Genomic DNA, 20,543 nt, shown 5'->3' on the forward strand with positions numbered 1-20,543 from the left:
AAATTACATTTCTAACAACATCCTGCAACCATGAATGTTTACTTGGCAAGGATGATGTGTGTCTGTTGTATTGTGTGTTTATCCACCCTGACCTACTATATATCTGACTGGCTGTGTCTCTCTGCTCCTGGTCCCCAGCCCACCAACCCCAACCGTGGCTGGTTCGTACCCCCATTTGGAGGGAACCCGTGGTGGGTTTATCTGGCAGCAGCCCTCCCTGCTCTCCTGGTCACCATCCTGGTGTTCATGGACCAGCAGATCACCGCCGTCATCGTGAACAGGAAGGAGCACAAACTTAAGGTGGAGGGGATGGCGGGCGGATAGGATGGAGGGGAAAGGGAGGGGTGGATGTAGAGGAAGGGAGGATGGGAGGGATAGAAGGGGAACATTGAGGGATGAAGGGCCGCTGGGTCAGAGGGGTAAGAAGATGAGATAAGACAATGTCTTAAGATAAGAGAATGAGGCACAGCAGAAGAGGGAAGAAATGGCTTTAGGGGGTAGGTGAAGAGAGGTAGAGACTGAAATGGGAGCTCTGGGGGTGTTTTTCAACACTTTGAATAGGATGTTACATCAATAGTAACTTGTTTAAGGAACTAGACTCTGTTTGCTTGTGGTTAGTGGTTACTGACACACCTTCTCCTCTCCTGGTCCTCACAGAAAGGGGCAGGCTACCATTTGGACCTGTTCTGGGTAGCAATATTACTGATCGTTTGTTCCTTCATGGGCCTGCCCTGGTACGTGGCTGCTACTGTCATCTCCATCGCCCACATCGACTCTCTGAAGATGGAGACCCAGTGCTCTGCCCCTGGGGAGCAACCCAAGTTCCTGGGTGTCAGGTGGGTGAGCGGGGAGGGAGGAGGTGAGCAGGGTGGGTGGGAGGGAGGGAGTTGGGAGGTAAGCGAGGAGGGAGGGTCAGTGGAGCGAAGAGAGTTATCAGAGCAGAACGATTACTGGCTCTTTCACATGCAGCCTACAAAGGCCTTAGTTTCACTTTGTTGCCATTCCCACACAAAGGTATGTTTTTTGTTTTGTTTTAAATTGATACATGACATTTTACAATCCCATAGACAGGGCTCTAAGTGCCACCAATTTGATCGCAAAAGTAGTTTTATTTTGGGAGCACTGTGCGTCTAGAAAAAATATCTCCCAGATAATGGCATAATTGTTCTATTAATAAGGTTTCACTATACCGTTGTTTCCGAGTGCCCTAGAGTAAAAACACGAAGCCGATAGTGGCCGCTAGATCTGCAATATCATCTAGGATTGATGTGCATTTCCGGAAATACACTAGTGTCTCCCGTGGATCGGCTCATACATAAAGCATCCTCCATTCAGGATGCAAAGGCATGATTTTCCTCCTTAACTAGCTTTAATGGTGAGCTGCCATAAAACACTGGGGAAAAAATGTACTGTCTTAATAAAACAACATTTTCTACCACCATTTTCATATTTTCTGACAACTTAGGATATTGCACACAGCGTTCAGCCAAGGGTGTGCAACGTCCTAAGTTGTCCGAAAATACTAAAATGGTTAAAATATCTGACCCATATGGCGCAACATTTTTACCTTCTTCCTATAGCGGATCGCCGAGACCGCATTTTATATTCAAAATTCATAAACCATGTCATGGGCCATTCTAAAACTACTTGCGTGTTGTTAACCATTTGTTTACACTTAAGTCATGTTACATCATTGGCTAGCTAGCCAACAACCTGGTGACAACCAGTAGACCTATATCCAAACATTTAGGGGCACAGAAAGGAAAAGGGACAGCTTCTTCAGGAGACCAATGATCATAGCAATTGAATGAATGAGATGTCTTGTAGTCATCACAAACCTGATGTTTTTAAAGAGATAGTGTGCAATTTTACACAATGCTTTTAGACAATGTAAAAACCTAGTATACGTCAATTTACTTTGTAATTTCAGTGACAGGTATAAGTATAAACATTTGAGCTTTTATAATAAACAAATGTCTTTACAGTGTTAAATATTCATTGCTAGGGCACAACATGTGCTTTAAAAGTAGCTAGAATTCATATAGGTCTAATATAAGATTTATCTCAATCAACAACAAAAACATTTAATCGGATTTTCTGGTGCTGCTAAATTTCATGTGGTACCAGTGCTAAAAAATGATCATTTAGAGCCCTTCCCATAGCACTACATGAACATGATGAAGGTATTTGATTGTCACATCAGAACAGTGGTCAATAGTTTGGACAGAAAAGTTAGAAAACTGACTGTGGTGTCTGTGCAGTGTGATGTGATGAAATATGCTTTCTTAACTCAGAGAGCAGAGAGTGACCGGTGTCTTTGTCTTCGTTCTGACTGGACTGTCTGTCTTCATGGCTCCCATCCTCAAGGTAACACTTCAAACACCTGTTCCCTTTAAATCTGCATATTCATTTCCCTTAAATCTATAATGATATATGCCATTTTGCAGACACTTTTATCCAAGGTGATTTACATTAGTACTTGCATACATTATCATATGTGTGGTCCCAGCGGGAATCTAACCCACAATCCTGGTGTTGCTCTAGCTACCAACTAAATTACACAGGACCACAAATCGACATGGTCATTCCCTTTAAATCTTACTGGATTACTGTCCTCCCCTTTAAGTGGAAAATCCCATCACTCATTCAAATTGTGAAATATTGTAGTCATCCAATTAGTGAGTGGTCTAATTGAGGTGATGTGAAATAAACATGTTCATCATCGGGGCTTAAGCTCAGTTTGCAGCTCAGTGAGTAGGTTAGTCAGGTTTCTGGTTCTCTTGTTAATCTCACCATTATAAATATAAAAACTGTCATTGTCCTTACAGTGAGTGGGAATGGTACTCCCCCTTGTGGACACTTTAGGGTAGTAGAAATGTTGTGCGCTTTAGAGGTCCTTTTTATCAAATAGTGTTAGTTCCAAGTTCCAAAACTAGGAATACTTAGATGGAAACCCGCACGCTGGTGAAAATAAAGATCCAAAACTGATGCTTAAATACAAAAATCGAAATTATTTTATTTGGCCATCATGATGCCAAAAAGGTGAAAAACAAAATAGAAATGTTTTGGCAGAAATCACACCATCAGTGTAATAGGTAGGCACCCACACCTGGCTACTGTTTAAATAATAATTACAAGTCACATGATCAAGAAAGAAAATCAGGAAACCTATACATCAGTACCTAGTACAACTTAGGCTCCCGAGTGGCGCAGCAGTCTAAGGCACTGCATCTCAGTGCTAGAGGCATCACTACAGACACCCTGGTTTAATTCCAGGCTGTATCACAACCAGCTGTGATTGGGAGTCCTATAGGGCGGCGGATTTGGCCGGACGACGCGCCTGGTTAAATAAAGGTTACATTTAAATAAAATGTAAAATAAAAGTACAATAGAATGCATGATCTATACATTATATATATATAATATACATTAGCGGACAGCGAAACATCATGTGAACATTTCATCAGAATAAAGAACACGTGAAAGTAATGGGTCAACAAGACCAGAATTGAGAGCTAGAGACGACAAGCTACTACCTGGGGGATATCTCTATCTCTAATGAAGATGAGATCTTAAGCTTCTACTCTAGTAGACTCTAGTAACAGCACATTCTATCAGATCTGTTCAGAGGTCAGCCACATGACAGGTCGACTCTAGTAACAGCACATTCTATCAGATCTGTTCAGAGGTCAGCCACATGACAGGTCGACTCTAGTAACAGCACATTCTATCAGATCTGTTCAGAGGTCAGCCACATGACAGGTCGACTCTAGTAACAGCACATTCTATCAGATCTGTTCAGAGGTCAGCCACATGACAGGTCGACTCTAGTAACAGCACATTCTATCAGATCTGTTCAGAGGTCAGCCACATGACAGGTCGACTCTAGTAACAGCACATTCTATCAGATCTGTTCAGAGGTCAGCCACATGACAGGTCAACTCTAGTAACAGCACATTCTAGTAATGGCAGATAAGGTGCTTTGGCCATGTCGACAGACTGCTATTTTAGGCTGGTTCTGACTGTAAATGCATTGATCACCTTCTACGTAGAATAAATGTGTGTGTTGTTTTGTTATACAACACGTTATTTAGTAGAAGCTAACGACATACACCAAAAAGGTTAACGAGGTGCAGACTAACCAACTATAAACTTGCAAAACATTAGAAGGTAGCACACCCTATCTATGTGTGTATAAATATCCCAGTGATTAATTGGAGAGTTAACGATGCAACATGTCGTCAAAAGTTATTTGTCTCTCACTGTTGTTATTGAAAACAGGGTTAACCCTAACTTCATATCAGACCTAAAAAATAGTAAAAGGGAGGAATGCTGTTTTTTGGTTATTATTTCTGTGGAAATACAGCCTCTACTACCTTTCTCTCGTTGACCCAGTCCTATTCTGTCTTCCCAGTTTATCCCTATGCCCGTGCTCTATGGCGTGTTCCTCTACATGGGCGTGGCATCTCTCAACGGTGTCCAGGTGAGTGACTCTGACCCAAAATGCAGTCTGAAATTCTAGGCGTTAGTGATATTAGTCCACTGCTAACCAACATGGTACACCATTCACATCCACTCCTATGTATCTGGGTCTTACCTCTGTACAACTGTAAGTCAAAGAACACTCAGATAGAGCCAAAATGGAGTCTGTAACTCTATGCCTGTTAGTTATTAGCCCATCAATAATATTGTCTGCGATGCCAGTCGCTCCCCACCCCATGTATCCTGGCCTTACTTCTGTACGACTGTGTCTGTCCATCAGTTCTTGGACCGGCTGCAGCTGCTCCTGATGCCAGCCAAGCACCAGCCTGACCTGATATACTTGCGCCACGTTCCCCAGCGTCGTATCCACCTGTTCACCTTCATACAGGCCCTCTGCCTTGCCCTTCTCTGGGTCCTCAAGTCCACTGTCGCTGCAATCATCTTCCCTGTCATGGTAAGACTTAAGCATGCAACACACGTGCACACACACACACAAACCAAAGTTTATTTGTCACATGCGCCGAATACAACAGGTGTAGAGTAGACTTAACCGGGATATGCTTATGAGCCCATCCCAACGATGCAGAGTTAAAACAGTACCACCAGGAATAAAATCCACAAAAATGGAGCTATATACAGGAAGTACCAGTACCAGATAAATGTGCATGGGTAATAGCTATATACAGGAAGTACCAGTACCAGATAAATGTGCAGGGGTAATAGCTATATACAGGAAGTACCAGTACCAGATAAATGTGCAGGGGTAATAGCTATATACAGGAAGTACCAGTACCAGATAAATGTGCATGGGTAATAGCTATATACAGGAAGTACCAGTACCAGATAAATGTGCAGGGGTAATAGCTATATACAGGAAGTACCAGTACCAGATAAATGTGCAGGGGTAATAGCTATATACAGGAAGTACCAGTACCAGATAAATGTGCAGGGGTAATAGCTATATACAGGAAGTACCAGTACCAGATAAATGTGCAGGGGTAATAGCTATATACAGGAAGTACCAGTACCAGATAAATGTGCAGGGGTAATAGCTATATACACGGAAATACCAGTACTAAAACGTTGTGCGAGGTATTTGAGGTATAGTGTACATAAAGGCATGGTTAAGTGACTAGGCATAATAATAGATAATAATACGAGTAAAATAAAGAACAGAGTAGCAGCAACATATGAAGGTAAACGTGTGTGTGTTTCTGTTGTCGGTATGTTTGTGTGTGTGTGCGTATGCGTATGTAGTGAATGTGTGAGGGTTTTGTGTGAGGGTGTCAGTGTAGTGTGTGTGCATATAGTGTGTATATAAATGTATAGATTTGTGAATGTGCATAGAGTCCGTGCAGACAGTCCAGGTAACCATTAATTAACTTATGACCAGTGCTTGACTTGGGCCGGAGCTGATCGGAACGTAGTACCGGCACATTTTTGGGGATTTGCATACCGACTCCTCTATAAAAACAAAGTAGCCTATCTCTGGCCCAGATTCACACACGAGGCAAAAAAGGTTGATCAAAGCGGAATGAAGGCGGGATCTTCATTGAATAGTAATGGAGAATGGGCATTCATTTACTGATTCCGCTTTGTTTCAGTTTATTTACTGCTAGTCTGTGAATCTGTGTGTGACAGTAGGCTGTTTGAGATTTCGCCAGCCTGAATGGCATGATGCACTGTGGCAAGTCTTCAAATTAGGGTTTGTAAGGTCATGGAAATTAGTTTCATAATTGTAATTCATGAAAGGACACTTTTTAAAATATTTTATCCCATTTTCTCCCCAATTTTCGTGGTATCCAATCGCTAGTAATTACTATCATGTCTCATCGCTACAACTCCCGTACGGGTTCGGGAGAGACGAAGGTCGAAAGCCATACGTCCTCCGAAGCACAACCCAACCAAGCCGCACTGCTTCTTAACACAGCCCGCCTCCAACCCGGAAGCCAGCCGCACCAATGTGTCGGAGGAAACACCGTGTACCTGGCCCCCTTGGTTAGCGCGCACTGCGCCCGGCCCGCCACAGGAGTCGCTGGAGCGCGATGAGACAAGGATATCCCTACCGGCCAAACCCTCCCTAACCCAGACGACGCTATGCCAATTGTGCGTCGCCCCACGGACCTCCCGGTCGCGGCCGGCTGCGACAGAGCCTGGGCGCGAACCCAGAGACTCTGGTGGCGCAGCTAGCACTGCAATGCAGTGCCCTAGACCACTGCGCCACCCGGGAGGCCTGAAAGGACACTTTTAAATAAGATCAATCAATAATAAAACTACATATCAGCCATTATCGGAATGACCCTTCATTTCCTGTCTGTGGTGCTGCGTGTGTACCAGTGTGAGTGGGCCGTTGCCCGCGGAGAAAGAGCAGGTATACAATAATGACAGACAAACTAACTAGATCACCAATTCAAAACATAACTAGTAGCAGTTATCTCGCTAGTTAGCTATAGCTAACTAAGCATTAATTTAGTTGTCGCCTTTCTACCGGCACTGTAGAGCCTAAATAAATCTGCACCATTGGAAAGCTGGGATTCCCCTCTATTAAACAGTAGCCATGTAATTGTGACAACGTAAAAAACATTCTAAGAATAGTCTAATTGACAACTAACTTACTGTGCATAGATCTCCCCTGAAACATTCATATTTGAGCCTTATATACACTGCTCAAAAAAATAAAGGGAACGCTTAAACAACACAATGTAACTCCAAGTCAATCACACTTCTGTGAAATCAAACTGTCCACTTAGGAAGCAACACTGATTGACAATAGATTTCACATGCTGTTGTGCAAATGGAATAGACAAAAGGTGGAAATTAAAGGCAATTAGCAAGACACCCTCAATAAAGGAGTGATTCTGTAGGTGGTGACCACAGACCACTTCTCAGTTCCTATGCTTCCTGGCTGATGTTTTGGTCACTTTTGAATGCTGGCGGTGCTCTCACTCTAGTGGTAGCATGAGACGGAGTCTACAACCCACACAAGTGGCTCAGGTAGTGCAGCTCATCCAGGATGGCACATCAATGCGAGCTGTGGCAAGAAGGTTTGCTGTGTCTGTCAGCGTAGTGTCCAGAGCATGGAGGCGCTACCAGGAGACAGGCCAGTACATCAGGAGACGTGGAGGAGGCCGTAGGAGGGCAACAACCCAGCAGCAGGACCGCTACCTCCGCCTTTGAGCAGGAGGAGCACTGCCAGAGCCTTGCAAAATGACCTCCAGCAGGCCACAAATGTGCATGTGTCTGCTCAAACGGTCAGAAACAGACTCCATGAGGGTGGTATGAGGGCCCGACGTCCACAGGTGGGGGTTGTGCTTACAGCCCAACACCGTGCAGGACGTTTGGCATTTGCCAGAGAACACCAAGATTGGCAAATTCGCCACTGGCGCCCTGTGCTCTTCACAGATGAAAGCAGGTTCACACTGAGCACATGAGCACATGTGACAGACGTGACAGAGTCTGGAGACGCCGTGGAGAACGTTCTGCTGCCTGCAACATCCTCCAGCATGACCGGTTTGGCGGTGGGTCAGTCATGGTGTGGGGTGGCATTTCTTTGTGGGGCCGCACAGCCCTCCATGTGCTCGCCAGAGGTAGCCTGACTGCCATTAGGTACCGAGATGAGATCCTCAGAGCCCTTGTGAGACCATATGCTGACACATGCACATTTGTGGCCTGCTGGAGGTCATTTTGCAGGGCTCTGGCAGTGTTCCTCCTGCTCAAAGGCGGAGGTAGCGGTCCTGCTGCTGGGTTGTTGCCCTCCTACGGCCTCCTCCACGTCTCCTGATGTACTGGCCTGTCTCCTGGTAGCGCCTCCATGCTCTGGACACTACGCTGACAGACACAGCAAACCTTCTTGCCACAGCTCGCATTGATGTGCCATCCTGGATGAGCTGCACTACCTGAGCCACTTGTGTGGGTTGTAGACTCCGTCTCATGCTACCACTAGAGTGAGAGCACCGCCAGCATTCAAAAGTGACCAAAACATCAGCCAGGAAGCATAGGAACTGAGAAGTGGTCTGTGGTCACCACCTGCAGAATCACTCCTTTATTGGGGGTGTCTTGCTAATTGCCTATAATTTCCACCTTTTGTCTATTCCATTTGCACAACAGCATGTGACATTTATTGTCAATCAGTGTTACTTCCTAAGTGGACAGTTTGATTTCACAGAAGTGTGATTGACTTGGAGTTACATTGTGTTGTTTAAGTGTTCCCTTAATTTTTTTGAGCAGTGCATATATATATATATATATATATATATATATATATATATATATATATATATATATATATATATATATATATAAACATATATAAACATGTCTAGTTAGATACCTTGCTTTGAAGTAGCCTACCTTATCCATTTGATCCCTGATTTATTGAATGAGGGAATCATTTTAAAAAGACAAAAGTATTTGGATGTATTGTTACAATATTTTATATCTAGTGTGGCAACCATCCTCCAGGATAGTTACTGTGTGTGCAGGCTTTTGTTCAAGCCCTGGTCTAACCCCATTGCAGCCTAAACATCAGCTGCTCGACAGGACCTTGAGAAGCAGACTTGGGTGTTTCAGGGCTGGATCAAAAGCCAAGCCTGCACACCCAGGTGCTCTCCTAATGGAGGGTTGACCACATGTTGACAACATGGGACTAACAGTGCATTTCTATGTGGGGAGCTAAGTGCCTTGGTCAATGGCAGGAGGTGGTAGTTCACATGGGATCAGACACAGCAGCTTTCCAGTGTCAATAATGCTTACGTTTTCATATAGGCTATAATACTAGCCATGAACATTTGGTTAAAGGTCATAGAGAGGTCATGGAAAAGGTGTATGAACCCTTAACAGTGAATATTCAGAGGTCTCTATAGCATAATGTAATTTAGAATTTCGGTGAACTTAGTCTAATGGACAGACTAGGAGCTCGGCCCCAGTGATGTACTGGGCTGTCTGTACCATCCTCAGTAGAGCTTTGTGGTCTGGTGGTGCATTTGCCATACCAAGCGGTGATACAGCCAGTCAAAATGCTCTCGATGGAGCAGATGTAGAACGTTTTTAGGATCCGAGGGCCCATGCCAAATCTTTTCACTCTCCGGAGGGGGAAGAGGCGCTGTCGTGCCCTCTTCACGACTGTGTGGGGTGGTCCAAGGAACTTGAATCTCTCAACCCTCTCTACTACTGCCCTGTCAATGTGGATGGGGGCATGCTCTCCCCTCTTTATCCTGTAGTCCACGGTAGTCCTTAGTCTTCCTGATGTTGAAGGAGAGGTTGTTGTCATTGCACCACACTGCAAAGTCTCTGACCTCCTCCCTGTAGGCTCTCATCACCGTTGGTGATCAGGCTAGCCACTGTCGTGTCTTCAGCAAACTTGATGATGGAGTCTTGCGTGGCCACACAGTCGTGGGTAAACAGACTAAGTACACACCCTTGAGGGGCCCGCGTGTTGAGGGTCCACGTAGCAGAGGTGTTGTTGCCTACACCCACCACCTGAGAGAGTCCCATCAGGAAGTCTAGGAACCAGTTACAGAGGGAGGTGTTCAGTCCCAAGGTCCCCAGCTTGGTAATGAGCTTGGAGGGAACTATGGTGTTGAACACTGGGCTGTAGTCTATGTACAGCATTCTCACATGGCTATTTCCCCTCTTGTCCAGGTGCGAAAGGGCACTGTGAAGTGCAGTTGAGATTGCGTTATCTGTGGATCTGTGTGATCTTGGGGCAATATGTGAATTGGAGTGAGTCCAGGGTGTCTGGGATGATAGTGTTGATTTTTGTCATGACCAGCCTTTCAAAGCACTTCATAATTACAGATGTGAGTGCTACAGTTTGATGGTCCTGGTTAGCTTGGTGTCCTTGGGAACAGGGACAATGGTGGTCAGCTTAAAACATTTTGGGATTGCATACTGGAACACGTGGAGATTGAAAATGTCAACTTGTTTAAAAGCTTTACATCGGCCATGGAGAGCGAGATCACACAGTCATCCGGAACAACAGGACTCAATATTGTTTTCCTTGAAGCGATTATAAATGCATTTAGCTCGTTTTGGAGCATCACTGGGCATCTCACAGCTGGGTTTCCCTTTGTAATCCGTTATCGTTTGCTAGCGCTGCCACATACAGTACGTTTAGCATTGAAGCCGTTGTAATAGGATTCCACCTTCCTTCTATATTGTTCTTTTGCATGTTTGATGTCTGATCAGAGGTCGTAGCAGGCTTTCTATGTATGCGTCCATGTCCGTGTCCCCTTTCTTGTAAGCAATAGCTCTAGCCTTTAGCCCAGCTAGGATATTGCCTGTATTCCATGTTTTTTGGTTTGGATATGTTTGTATAGTCACTGTGGGGATGACATCATCTATGCACTTATTGATGAAGCCCGTGAGTGATGTGGTAAACTCCTCAGTGCTATCGGATGAATCCTGGAACATATCCCAGTCTGTACTCCCAGTCTTGTAGCCTCGCGTCTGCTTCATCGGATCACTTCCTGTTTGAGCTTATGTTTGTAAACAGGAAGCAGAAGAAGAGAGTCATGGTCAGATGTGCCGAAGGGAGGGTGAGGGAGTGCCTTATATGTATTTCTGTGGGGAGAATAAAAGTGGTTTAGAGTTTTAGTACCCCTAGGCATGCACAGACACACACTCACAGGTACGTGTGTGAGAGTCCGACATACACAAACAAGTACACCTACACGAGGAAATGTACCAAGGAGCCAATAATAAACCATTCATACACGTACAATACAGTAGTGACACATTCACTTAAACAGTGTGGAAACCGTTACTAACAGACACAAACACACAATACTATACAATGCATCCAGCCACGTACCCACCAACACAGTATATAGTAGCCATTATCTATCCCCACTGACGCGTCTGTGTCCGTCTCTCCAGATCTTGGCCCTGGTGGCAGTCAGAAAGGCCATGGACTACATCTTCTCCCAGCAAGATCTCAGCTACCTGGACGACGTCATCCCAGAGAAAGACAAGAAGAAGAAGGAGGATGAGAAGAGGAAGAAGAAACAGAAGAAAGGAAGCATCGACAGCGAAATCGATTTTGTAAGTCATTTTGAGGCTTTATTGAAAGTGGATTAGTCTGCTTGATTTCATGTGTTTCCCCCAAGGAATCTACCTTGTAGTAGTAACAGTAGTAGTAACAGTAGCAGAAGTAGTAGTAACAGTAGTAGTAACACCAGTAGTAGTAGTAGTAGTAACAGTAGTAGTAACACCAGTAGTAGTAGCAGTAGTAACAGTGGTAGTAACAGTAGTAGTAGTAGTAGCAACAGTAGTAGTAACAGCAGCATGTTACTTTTTGTAGAACACTAGCACGCTTAACTCATGACCTGTCCTCCCTCCTAACAGTCACACCACTCCTCCTATCCGAAACTATCCCTTCTGTGAACACTGTTCTCCAAATGAGAACTGGCTAACACTTTATGTTACGCTACTGAAATGAACACTTGTCTGTCTGTCTGAGCACTGTCTTTTCCTACGGACATACATACGGTACAGATATCACCAGGTATTTGTGTAGAAACTACATTGTAAAATGATAATTACAAAGCATGGATGACATTATGAATTACTTGTTTGTTTCTTTAAACGGCGCACCACTGGACACCATTACAGTAGATACATGGGTCGTATTCATTAGGTACCAAACAGAAGAAAACGCAATGAAACAGGGAGGGACTACAGTACCTGAACTTATGAGAACCCCCCGTTTTGGTTTTCCATTGCAAAATGATTTGCTATAGTGTGCCCTAATGAATATGACCCAGGTAGTTAGTTGCCAATGTGTTAAATGAGTTGAAGTAAGTAGCAGAAAGTATAGCCATTGTTATTCTCTCCCTCCAGCCCCCTGAGTACCCCTACAATGACAAAATCCCCAGTATTAAAATCTCCATGGATATAATGGAGACGGAGCCCATGTTGGGGAATAAGGATAAGGCCTCGGACAGTGAGTACAACAAGACTGCATGGGGTCTCGTACCCACAACTGCACGGAGCTTAGAGCCTTTTTACACTACACTTCTTTGACGACACATACCAGTTCCACAACACATATTTTGTAGTGTAAAGAGACGGATCGAGATTCAAATCTCTTTTCTAAGTCACCTCTTTAAGTAGTGTTGGACACTTCTGCACCACATACCCCCCTCTGAGGGGTATAGTGTAAAGACAATGGGAGAATCTCAATTGCATGCTCCTCGCCTCCTTCTCAAAACCCATTAGATGAGAAAACCAGAGGTCCGTCCCCTCTGACCTTCTCCTCCAATGGGTTTTGAGAAGGAGGAGAGGAGAGGACGCGAGGAATACGCAATTGAGATTCTCCCAATGGCTCTCTGACGCTAATTACCATTATACCAGTAGAGTAGACAGCGTTTATCAGCCAAGACCTTTAAAAGTCTTTTCATTAATCAAGTGTGCAACAGTATGTGCAATATGGTTTAGATCACAAACTCCTGTATAGTTTGAATAGCTATCCTTGTTTTGTTTGTCTATGTACTGTGTATTTACGGTATGCTAATAACTGCACACATGGGTAAAGTAAGGATAGTGTAAGCAGGAAAGTTGCACATCTGTGGTGAAGAGAAAGAGATCTTACTACACATATTTATGTATTATGTGTAAAAGCAGTCTTAATGAGTGCTGCTAAGACCTTCTTGGAAATGTTTCTCTTACCTTTTTGCCTCCTTCCCCCTCTGTCTCTATTTGTCTCTCTCGCTCTTTCTTTTCTCTGTCTGTTTATGTACGGTGCCTTCAGAAAGTATTCAGACGCCTTCACTTTTTCCACATTCTGTTACGTTACAGCCTTATTCTAAAATTGATTAAAAAAATGTTCTCATCAATCTACACACAATACCCCATAATGACAAAAAAAAGAAAGAACGGAAATATAACAAATATACATAAGTATTCAGACCTTTTACTCAGTATTTTGTTGAAGCACCTTTGGCAGCAATTACAGCCTCAAATCTTCTTGCGTAGGACTACAAGCTTGGCACACCTGTATTTGGGGAGTTTCTCCCATTTTTCTGTGCAGATCCTTTCAAGCTCTGTCCGGTTTGATGGGGAGCATTGCTGCATAGCTATTTTCAGGTCTCTCCAGAGATGTTTGATTGAGTTCAAGTCCGGCCTTTGGCTGGGCCACTCAAGGGCATTCAGAGACTTGTCTCAAAGCCACTCCTACATTATCTTGGCTGTATGCTTAGGGTTGTTGTCCTGTTGGAAGGTGAACCCTCGCCCCCCAGTCTGAGGTCCTGAGCGCACTGGAGCAGGTTTTCATCAAGGATCTCTCGGTACTTTGCTCCGTTCATCTTTGCCTCAATCCTGACTAGTTTCCCAGTCCCTGAAAAAAATCCCCACAGCATGATGCTGCCACCCCCATGCTTCACCGTAGGGAAGGTGCCAGGTTTCCTCCAGACGTGACACTTGGCATTCAGGCCAAAGAGTTCAATCTTGGTTTCATTAGACCAGAGAATCTAATTTCTCATAGTCTGAGAGTCAATTTAGGTGCCTTTTGGCGAACTTCAAGCAGGCTGTCATGTGCCTTTTTACTGAGGAGTGGCTTCCGTCTGGCCACTCTACCATAAAGGCCTGATTGGTGGAGTGCTACAGAGATGGTTGTCTTTCTGGAAGGTTCTCCCATCTCAACAGAGGAACTCTGTCAGAGTGACCATCGGGTTCTTGGTCACCTCCCTGACCAAAATCCTTATCCCCCGATCGCTCAGTTTGGTTGGGCTGCCAGCTCTAGGAAGAGTCTTGGTGGTTCCAAACTTCTTCCATTTAAGAATGGAGGCCACTGTGTTCTTGGGGACCTTCAATGCTGCAGAAATGTTTTGGTACCCTTCCCCAGATCTGTGCCTCAACACAATCCTGTCTCTGAGCTCCACGGACAATTCCTTTGACCTCATGGCTTGGGTTTTTTCATGTCCGATCAATTGAATTGACCACGGGTGGACTCCATTCAAGTTGTAGAAACATCTCAAGGATGATCAATGGAAACAGGATGCACCTGAGCTCAATTTCGAGTCTCATAGCAAGGGGTCTGAATACTACAGTTGAAGTCGGAAGTTTACATACACCTTAGCCAAATACATTTGAACTCGTTTTTTTTTATTTAATTTTTTTTTTTTTTTTGCAATTCCTGACATTTAATCCTAGTAAAAATTCCCTGTCTTAGGTCAGTTAGGATCACCACTTTATTTTTAGAATGTGAAATGTCAGAATAATAGTAGAGAGAATTATTTACTTCAGCTTTTATTTATTTCATCACATTCCCAGTGGGTCAGAAGTTCACATACACTCAATTAGTATTTGGTAGCATTACCTTTAAATTGTTTAACTTTGGTCAAACGTATCGGGTAGCCTTCCACAAGCTTCCCACAATAAGTTGGGTGAATTTTGGCCCATTCCTCCTGACAGAGCTGGTGTAACTGAGTCAGGTTTGTAGGCCTCCTTGCTCGCACACGCTTTTTCAGTTCTGCCCACAAATGTTCTATGGGATTGAGGTCAGGGCTTTGTGATGGCCACTCCAATACCTTGGATGTATGCTTGGGGTCATTGTCCATTTGGAAGACCCATTTGCGACCAAGCTTTAACTTCCTGACTGATGTCTTGAGATGTTGCTTCAATATATCCACATAATTTTCCTCCTCATGACGCCATCTATTTTGTGAAGGGCACCAGTCCCTCTTGCAACAAAGCACCCCCACAACATGATGCTGCCACCCCCGTGCTTTATCCCCATGTGCAGTTGCAAACCGTAGTCTGTTTTATTTATGGCCTGTACCTGTTTCCTCCAGCATCTTCACAAGGTCCTTTGCTGTTCTTCTGGGATGGATTTGCACTTTTCGCACCAAAGTACGTTCATCTCTAGGAGACAGAATGCGTCTCCTTCCTGAGCGGTATGACGGCTGCGTGGTCCCATGGTGTTTATACTTGCGTACTATTGTTTGTTCAGATGAACGTGGTGCCTTTGGGCGTTTGGAAATTGCTACCAAGGATGAACCAGACTTGCGGAGGTCTACAATTTTTCTTGGCTGATTTCTTTTGATTTTCCCATGATTTCAAGCAAAGAGGCACTGAGTTTGAAGGTAGACCTTGAAATACATCCACAGGTACACCTCCAATTGACTCAAATGATGTCAATTAGCCTATCAGAAGCTTCTAAAGCCATGACATCATTTTCTGGAATTTTCCAAGCTTTTTAAAGGCACAATTAACTTAGTGTATCTAAACTTCTGACCCACTGGAATTGTGATACAGTGAATTATAAGTGAAATAATCTGTCTGTAAAAATGACTTGTGTCATGCACAAAGTAGATGTCTTAACCGACTTGCCAAAACTATAGTTTGTTAACCAGAAATTTGTGGAGTAGTTGAAAAATGAGTTTTAATGACTTCCAACTGCAACTGTAAACTTCCGACTTCAACTGTATGTAAATAAGTTATTTATGTTTTTTAAATTTGTATTAAATTTGCAAAAATGTCTTAAACCTGTTTACGGTTTGTCATTATGGTGTATTGTGTGTAGATTGAGGATATCTTTTTTTTAAACAATTTTAGAAGAATTCTAATGTAACAAAATGTGGAAAAAGTCAAGAGGTCTGAATACTTTCCATGGGCACTGTATATATCTCTCTCTGTCTCTCCTTTTCCCTCTTCCCCTTTGTGAAGCACTAACCTCATCTTTGAGTCTTGATCAGATCTCTCGCTTTCTCTGAGTGCAGACATCCAGCTGTATTCTGCACACTAACGCAGATGTGCTTACTTTTCGAATCCTTTCTTATTGTTCTATTTTCAGCTGCTTACAAATGCTTAATTAACAGCTGCTTCTACTGTCAAACATCATGGCTTTGCAACGCTTGCTCCAATTTTCCTCTTTTGCTGGACCTGGTCTGAATTACGATGATATTTTGAGAGTGAATATTTAAGTGGCTGAAACATGTTAATGTTGTGTGTGTTTTGCCTTTTCTCTTAGGACCCCCGTCGTCTTTCCGTGACCAACACTCACCATGTTGAGGACTACTTTGAGCCCACTACTGTAGCAAGGTATCTGTGTGAGCGAGCCTGCGTGCCTTATTCTATACCCACAGACACCCACAGATTATATAGTGTGACAATCAGTCATAGAGTATAGCGTGTCAAGGTTGTTCAATCTCTCTACCATCTCTCTGTCTCCTCTCTCTCCCTCTCTTTCTCCCTCTCCTCTCTTTCAGTCTGAATCTATTGAAAAAAAGCTGTGCCTCAGATTAGATTCGACCTGGAGCCAGAGGACAACGGTTTCTTCTGGAAAAACTAGTCTCCGGGATCTGAAATGACAAACAACCCAACAAAACCAGCACCTGCACACCATAGTACTAATCAACACAGCACAAAGTGCATCTGAAATTGCACCCTATTCCCTATATAGTGCACTACTTTTGTCCCCTTAGGGCTCTGGTCAAAATTAGTGCACTATGTAAGGAATGAGATGCCATTTTGGACGTAAACAAAGACCCCTACAGCAGCCTCTTTTATACTGTAGCACTGTTTTATAATTCTCTTTTAAATGTCCTGCTGAAGTACATATTTTTTTATTTAAGATAACTGACAGAATTCTTTGTTTTGAGAAGAGAGGTATAGGAGGGAGCCTTGTGAAACGGGGAGATGTAAGTGTTTGCATGAGAGGGGGAGGGGTTGCGTTTGAAAATCCTTAATTTGCTGTAGAGGTCATGCTCTACACCAAGGAAAACGTTGAAGTTCTTTGGAAGCCATTCATTGCTTATTCATGGGTATGGTATTAATGATTTGTAAAGCATTTAAACTAATACAATGCTTCATGTATTCATAATTCATGCCTGTTAGGTAATTAAGTACAACATACTTTATTATGCAACTCTTATGGAGCTGTGAAGTTGGACTTGACTGTTCTATTCTTTGCCTGACAGAACAGATCAAACTTTAAAATCCCATTATGATTTCATGTTCAACTGTCCATCAAAGGCCCATAGTGTCCTTTTTGGACATTCATGTATTTCTGTCTGTCCTTTCCCCCACTCCTTCACACCTGTATTGTCATTTTTATTTATGCTAAATATTTTTTGCTCTTTAACCAAAATGTTGGTTTGGCTATTTTCCTTCCCAGTGTGTATGAAACTGATAAACTTTTCTGATTGATCTGTTCTATTAGTTATGTTTGTTGTAGGGTTGAGGTCAATTGCAATGTCATTAGAATTTCTAATTCAATTCTTGAAATCACTCATGAAGTGGAGAATTTCTGTTGAATTACATTCTAATTTCAAGAATTTTTAAGTTTTGGAATTGAATTGGAATTATACTGTTTAAATTGGAATTGAAAAGAAAATATTTTTTAAATTGAATTGGAATTCAATATTTGTACATTTCCCAGGTAATATAAGTAATGCAAAAAGTGTCAAATTGACTGCAGGATTTGTTTTAAATCATTTAAACTTGTATTTCTAGATTTCTAGTATAACTTGGCTATCTGAACACTGACATCAGCCTTAAAGCCTGAGGGAATTGTTGGGGATCATTTCAATTGGGAATTAATTTACCTAACATTGGAATTCAGAGGAAATTAATTATCTCTGAATTCAACGACTGACCTGGAATTATAATTGAATTTGTGGAATTAACCCTGGTCTGTTGTTCCTATCGGCTTTATAAGAGACAGGAGGACACCAACTACGATTATCTGTAGTAGGGATTGAAATATATAAATATACTTATTTGTAGCTCTACCTCTTTGACTTAATTAATGTACTGTAGGTGCCAGGCATTATAAGTACAGTATGATGAACACGTTATTATTATGCAATGATCTGTCATCATTAATAGTGAATTATTTGCATGAAAGGGCACAGCACAGGATCTCTAGCTTATCACTTTCTGAGTTCCTTTTGCTCTGTAACTAATTCATTCAAGATTTTTATTTGTATCACATTTAAATAAATGCAATAACAGTGACGTATATTATATCGCTGATCGATTAAGTGGAATAATAATTACGTGTATTTACAATATGACAATTTTTCCAGTTGTCTGTGGGGCAACATATTTATTATTACCTTTTTTAATGAAGTGATCATTTAGTAAGTGTTTTTTAAGGATATGAAATAATATTATGATTATGATCTATGATATCATTGAAGAATCACTGTGAGACAATGCAATATTGAGGTTACTTGTCTTGCATTTCTGCAAGAACTAATGTTGCATATAGTGTACAGCTTTTCAAAGTTCCAAGACCAAATATTCATTCACAACCATTCAACATTTAATCTCCTCCACCAGCCATCTTTCTCGGTTGCCAGCTCTCACAGATGCATTGCAGCCCTTGTAGAAATGTAGGCTTAAATTATTTACTTGTGCAAAAATTCCTGGACTGGATTTTGACTAATTGCAATTTGTAAGTGGCTTGAAGATAGAGCTTTTGGTTATGTGGTCTTATTGATTACTGGGTTTGTAAATTATTTAAATTGTAACATCTTCAAGCATTCATCTCAGCCAGTTAAATGAGATGAATCAAAACTTTCACTGTGATTCTTATCTATGCTGTTATCTTCATGCTACTCTTACAGGAGTGTATGAAAGCTAATATACTGCAGCGGTAATATAATACAATTATATTTGTAATCTTGCGTGGTATAATGTCAAACAAAACATATTGTATTGTAAGTGTATCTGAAGTATGATAGAACTGTGATGAATGTCAAAATGATGGTACACTCTTAATCATGGTCCCTATTGATGTCATGTTTTCTATCCCAAATATGCCAGCTCCCATCTTGATCTGTCTTGGGGCAAATGTTAGTTGTCTATATATCTTGACAGCATATTCATTTTCTAGGTTTCTAAGTTTAGGATTAGTCCATGTTTTGCTGTAAAATTTGTTGATTCATAGGGGGATAATTTTATAAACTTTTATTTTTAATAAAGTTGACACATTTGAGAATCTATCTACAAACATGGTTCATATTTAACAAGCACAAGCACTGAGATACAAGTGTCAGTTGATTGTAAAACGTAGAACAAAATATTCAAGCAATAAACCTATACTTTAAGATAAATGAATACCTGTAAGATTTATGGTATTTCATTAATAATCTGTATAGACTATTTTTGAATGAGTATGTTACTTAAAGTGAGTTATTTGGCATATTTTTCAAATGACATGCATATTGACAGCAATAAAGTCACGTACAAAATGATTCTGTGTTGGTTTCAGTCTGTATTAAATGTTTATATTTGATCTAATGTAACAGTCAGGCCTGGATTCACAAAATGTCTTATCCTCAAAAAGGTTATTGGAAAACATTAATTCTTATTTTTCTCTGGGCTCTTTGCAAAAATACTTATAAAGCCTACTGCTGGTGGTCAGATGCTGTAATTGGTTGATACGCCACTACCATAAACGTTATGGTAGTTTAATGAGCCATAGCACTCTCAAGGGACCAGGGTCAACAGTTTAACTGGGATTAGAAACATAATTGAACTGATGAGACCAAGTGAGCAAGTTAAATAAGTTACTTGTCTTGCATTAGGCCTAGCTTAATCTCCTGTCCGATAAATAGGCAGAGAGTAGACGCAAGGTCCCCAGTCTCTCCACACGCTTTGGATGGATAAGCTGTGTTCTGTGTGCGTCTAGCCTATTAGGTCAACATGACAGTCTTTTCTCAAGCATTATCAAAATGACCTATCACAGCACCTAGTCTGCATAGTGACTGGAATCACAGGAATGGAATGAATGGCTAATTAACTCAAATCTGTTATCTTTTACTGTGTACTGGACACTGTCATTGTTGCCAGGGGAAAGACATTCATCCACGGTTAACCGTTACTTTGATCTTGAGAGCCACATAGTATGTTCCCATAAATTTCCGTTATCCACAAGCATGATTTGAGATTAGAGGTGTCTATAGTGAAGGGTGAAGGATGATGCTATGAAAGTGATAGGGCCAATAGCACGCTATGAGATGTAATGCCAAAACATGTGGGTAGGGTGAAAGAACATCCCTAGGTTACTCTTACAGTATGTTGTCAAAATGCCTTGACCTTGTGGTGTGATAACA

At 42.2% G+C, this 20,543-nt stretch overlaps 1 protein-coding gene across 2 annotated transcripts in view; it reads left to right on the top strand.

The window, feature by feature from the left end:
- The window catches only part of LOC129818156 (electrogenic sodium bicarbonate cotransporter 1-like), a 101,761-nt gene extending 82,079 nt beyond the window's left edge, over positions 1–19,682 (top strand). The window contains exons 18-26 of one of the 2 annotated variants that reach the window (XM_055873808.1): positions 139–300; positions 658–836; positions 2,295–2,367; positions 4,415–4,483; positions 4,763–4,936; positions 11,359–11,523; positions 12,322–12,424; positions 16,451–16,521; positions 16,689–19,682. In XM_055873808.1, coding sequence (XP_055729783.1) covers positions 139–300; positions 658–836; positions 2,295–2,367; positions 4,415–4,483; positions 4,763–4,936; positions 11,359–11,523; positions 12,322–12,424; positions 16,451–16,491 — 966 coding nt within the window. In that variant the 3' untranslated portion in view covers positions 16,492–16,521; positions 16,689–19,682. The remainder of the gene's footprint in view (positions 1–138; positions 301–657; positions 837–2,294; positions 2,368–4,414; positions 4,484–4,762; positions 4,937–11,358; positions 11,524–12,321; positions 12,425–16,450; positions 16,522–16,688) is intronic. The other variant, XM_055873809.1, reaches the window with a different exon arrangement.
- Positions 19,683–20,543: the final 861 nt, after the last annotated feature.

Source organism: Salvelinus fontinalis, chromosome 21 (assembly GCF_029448725.1).
Source record: "Salvelinus fontinalis isolate EN_2023a chromosome 21, ASM2944872v1, whole genome shotgun sequence".
Lineage (NCBI taxonomy): Eukaryota > Metazoa > Chordata > Actinopteri > Salmoniformes > Salmonidae > Salvelinus > Salvelinus fontinalis.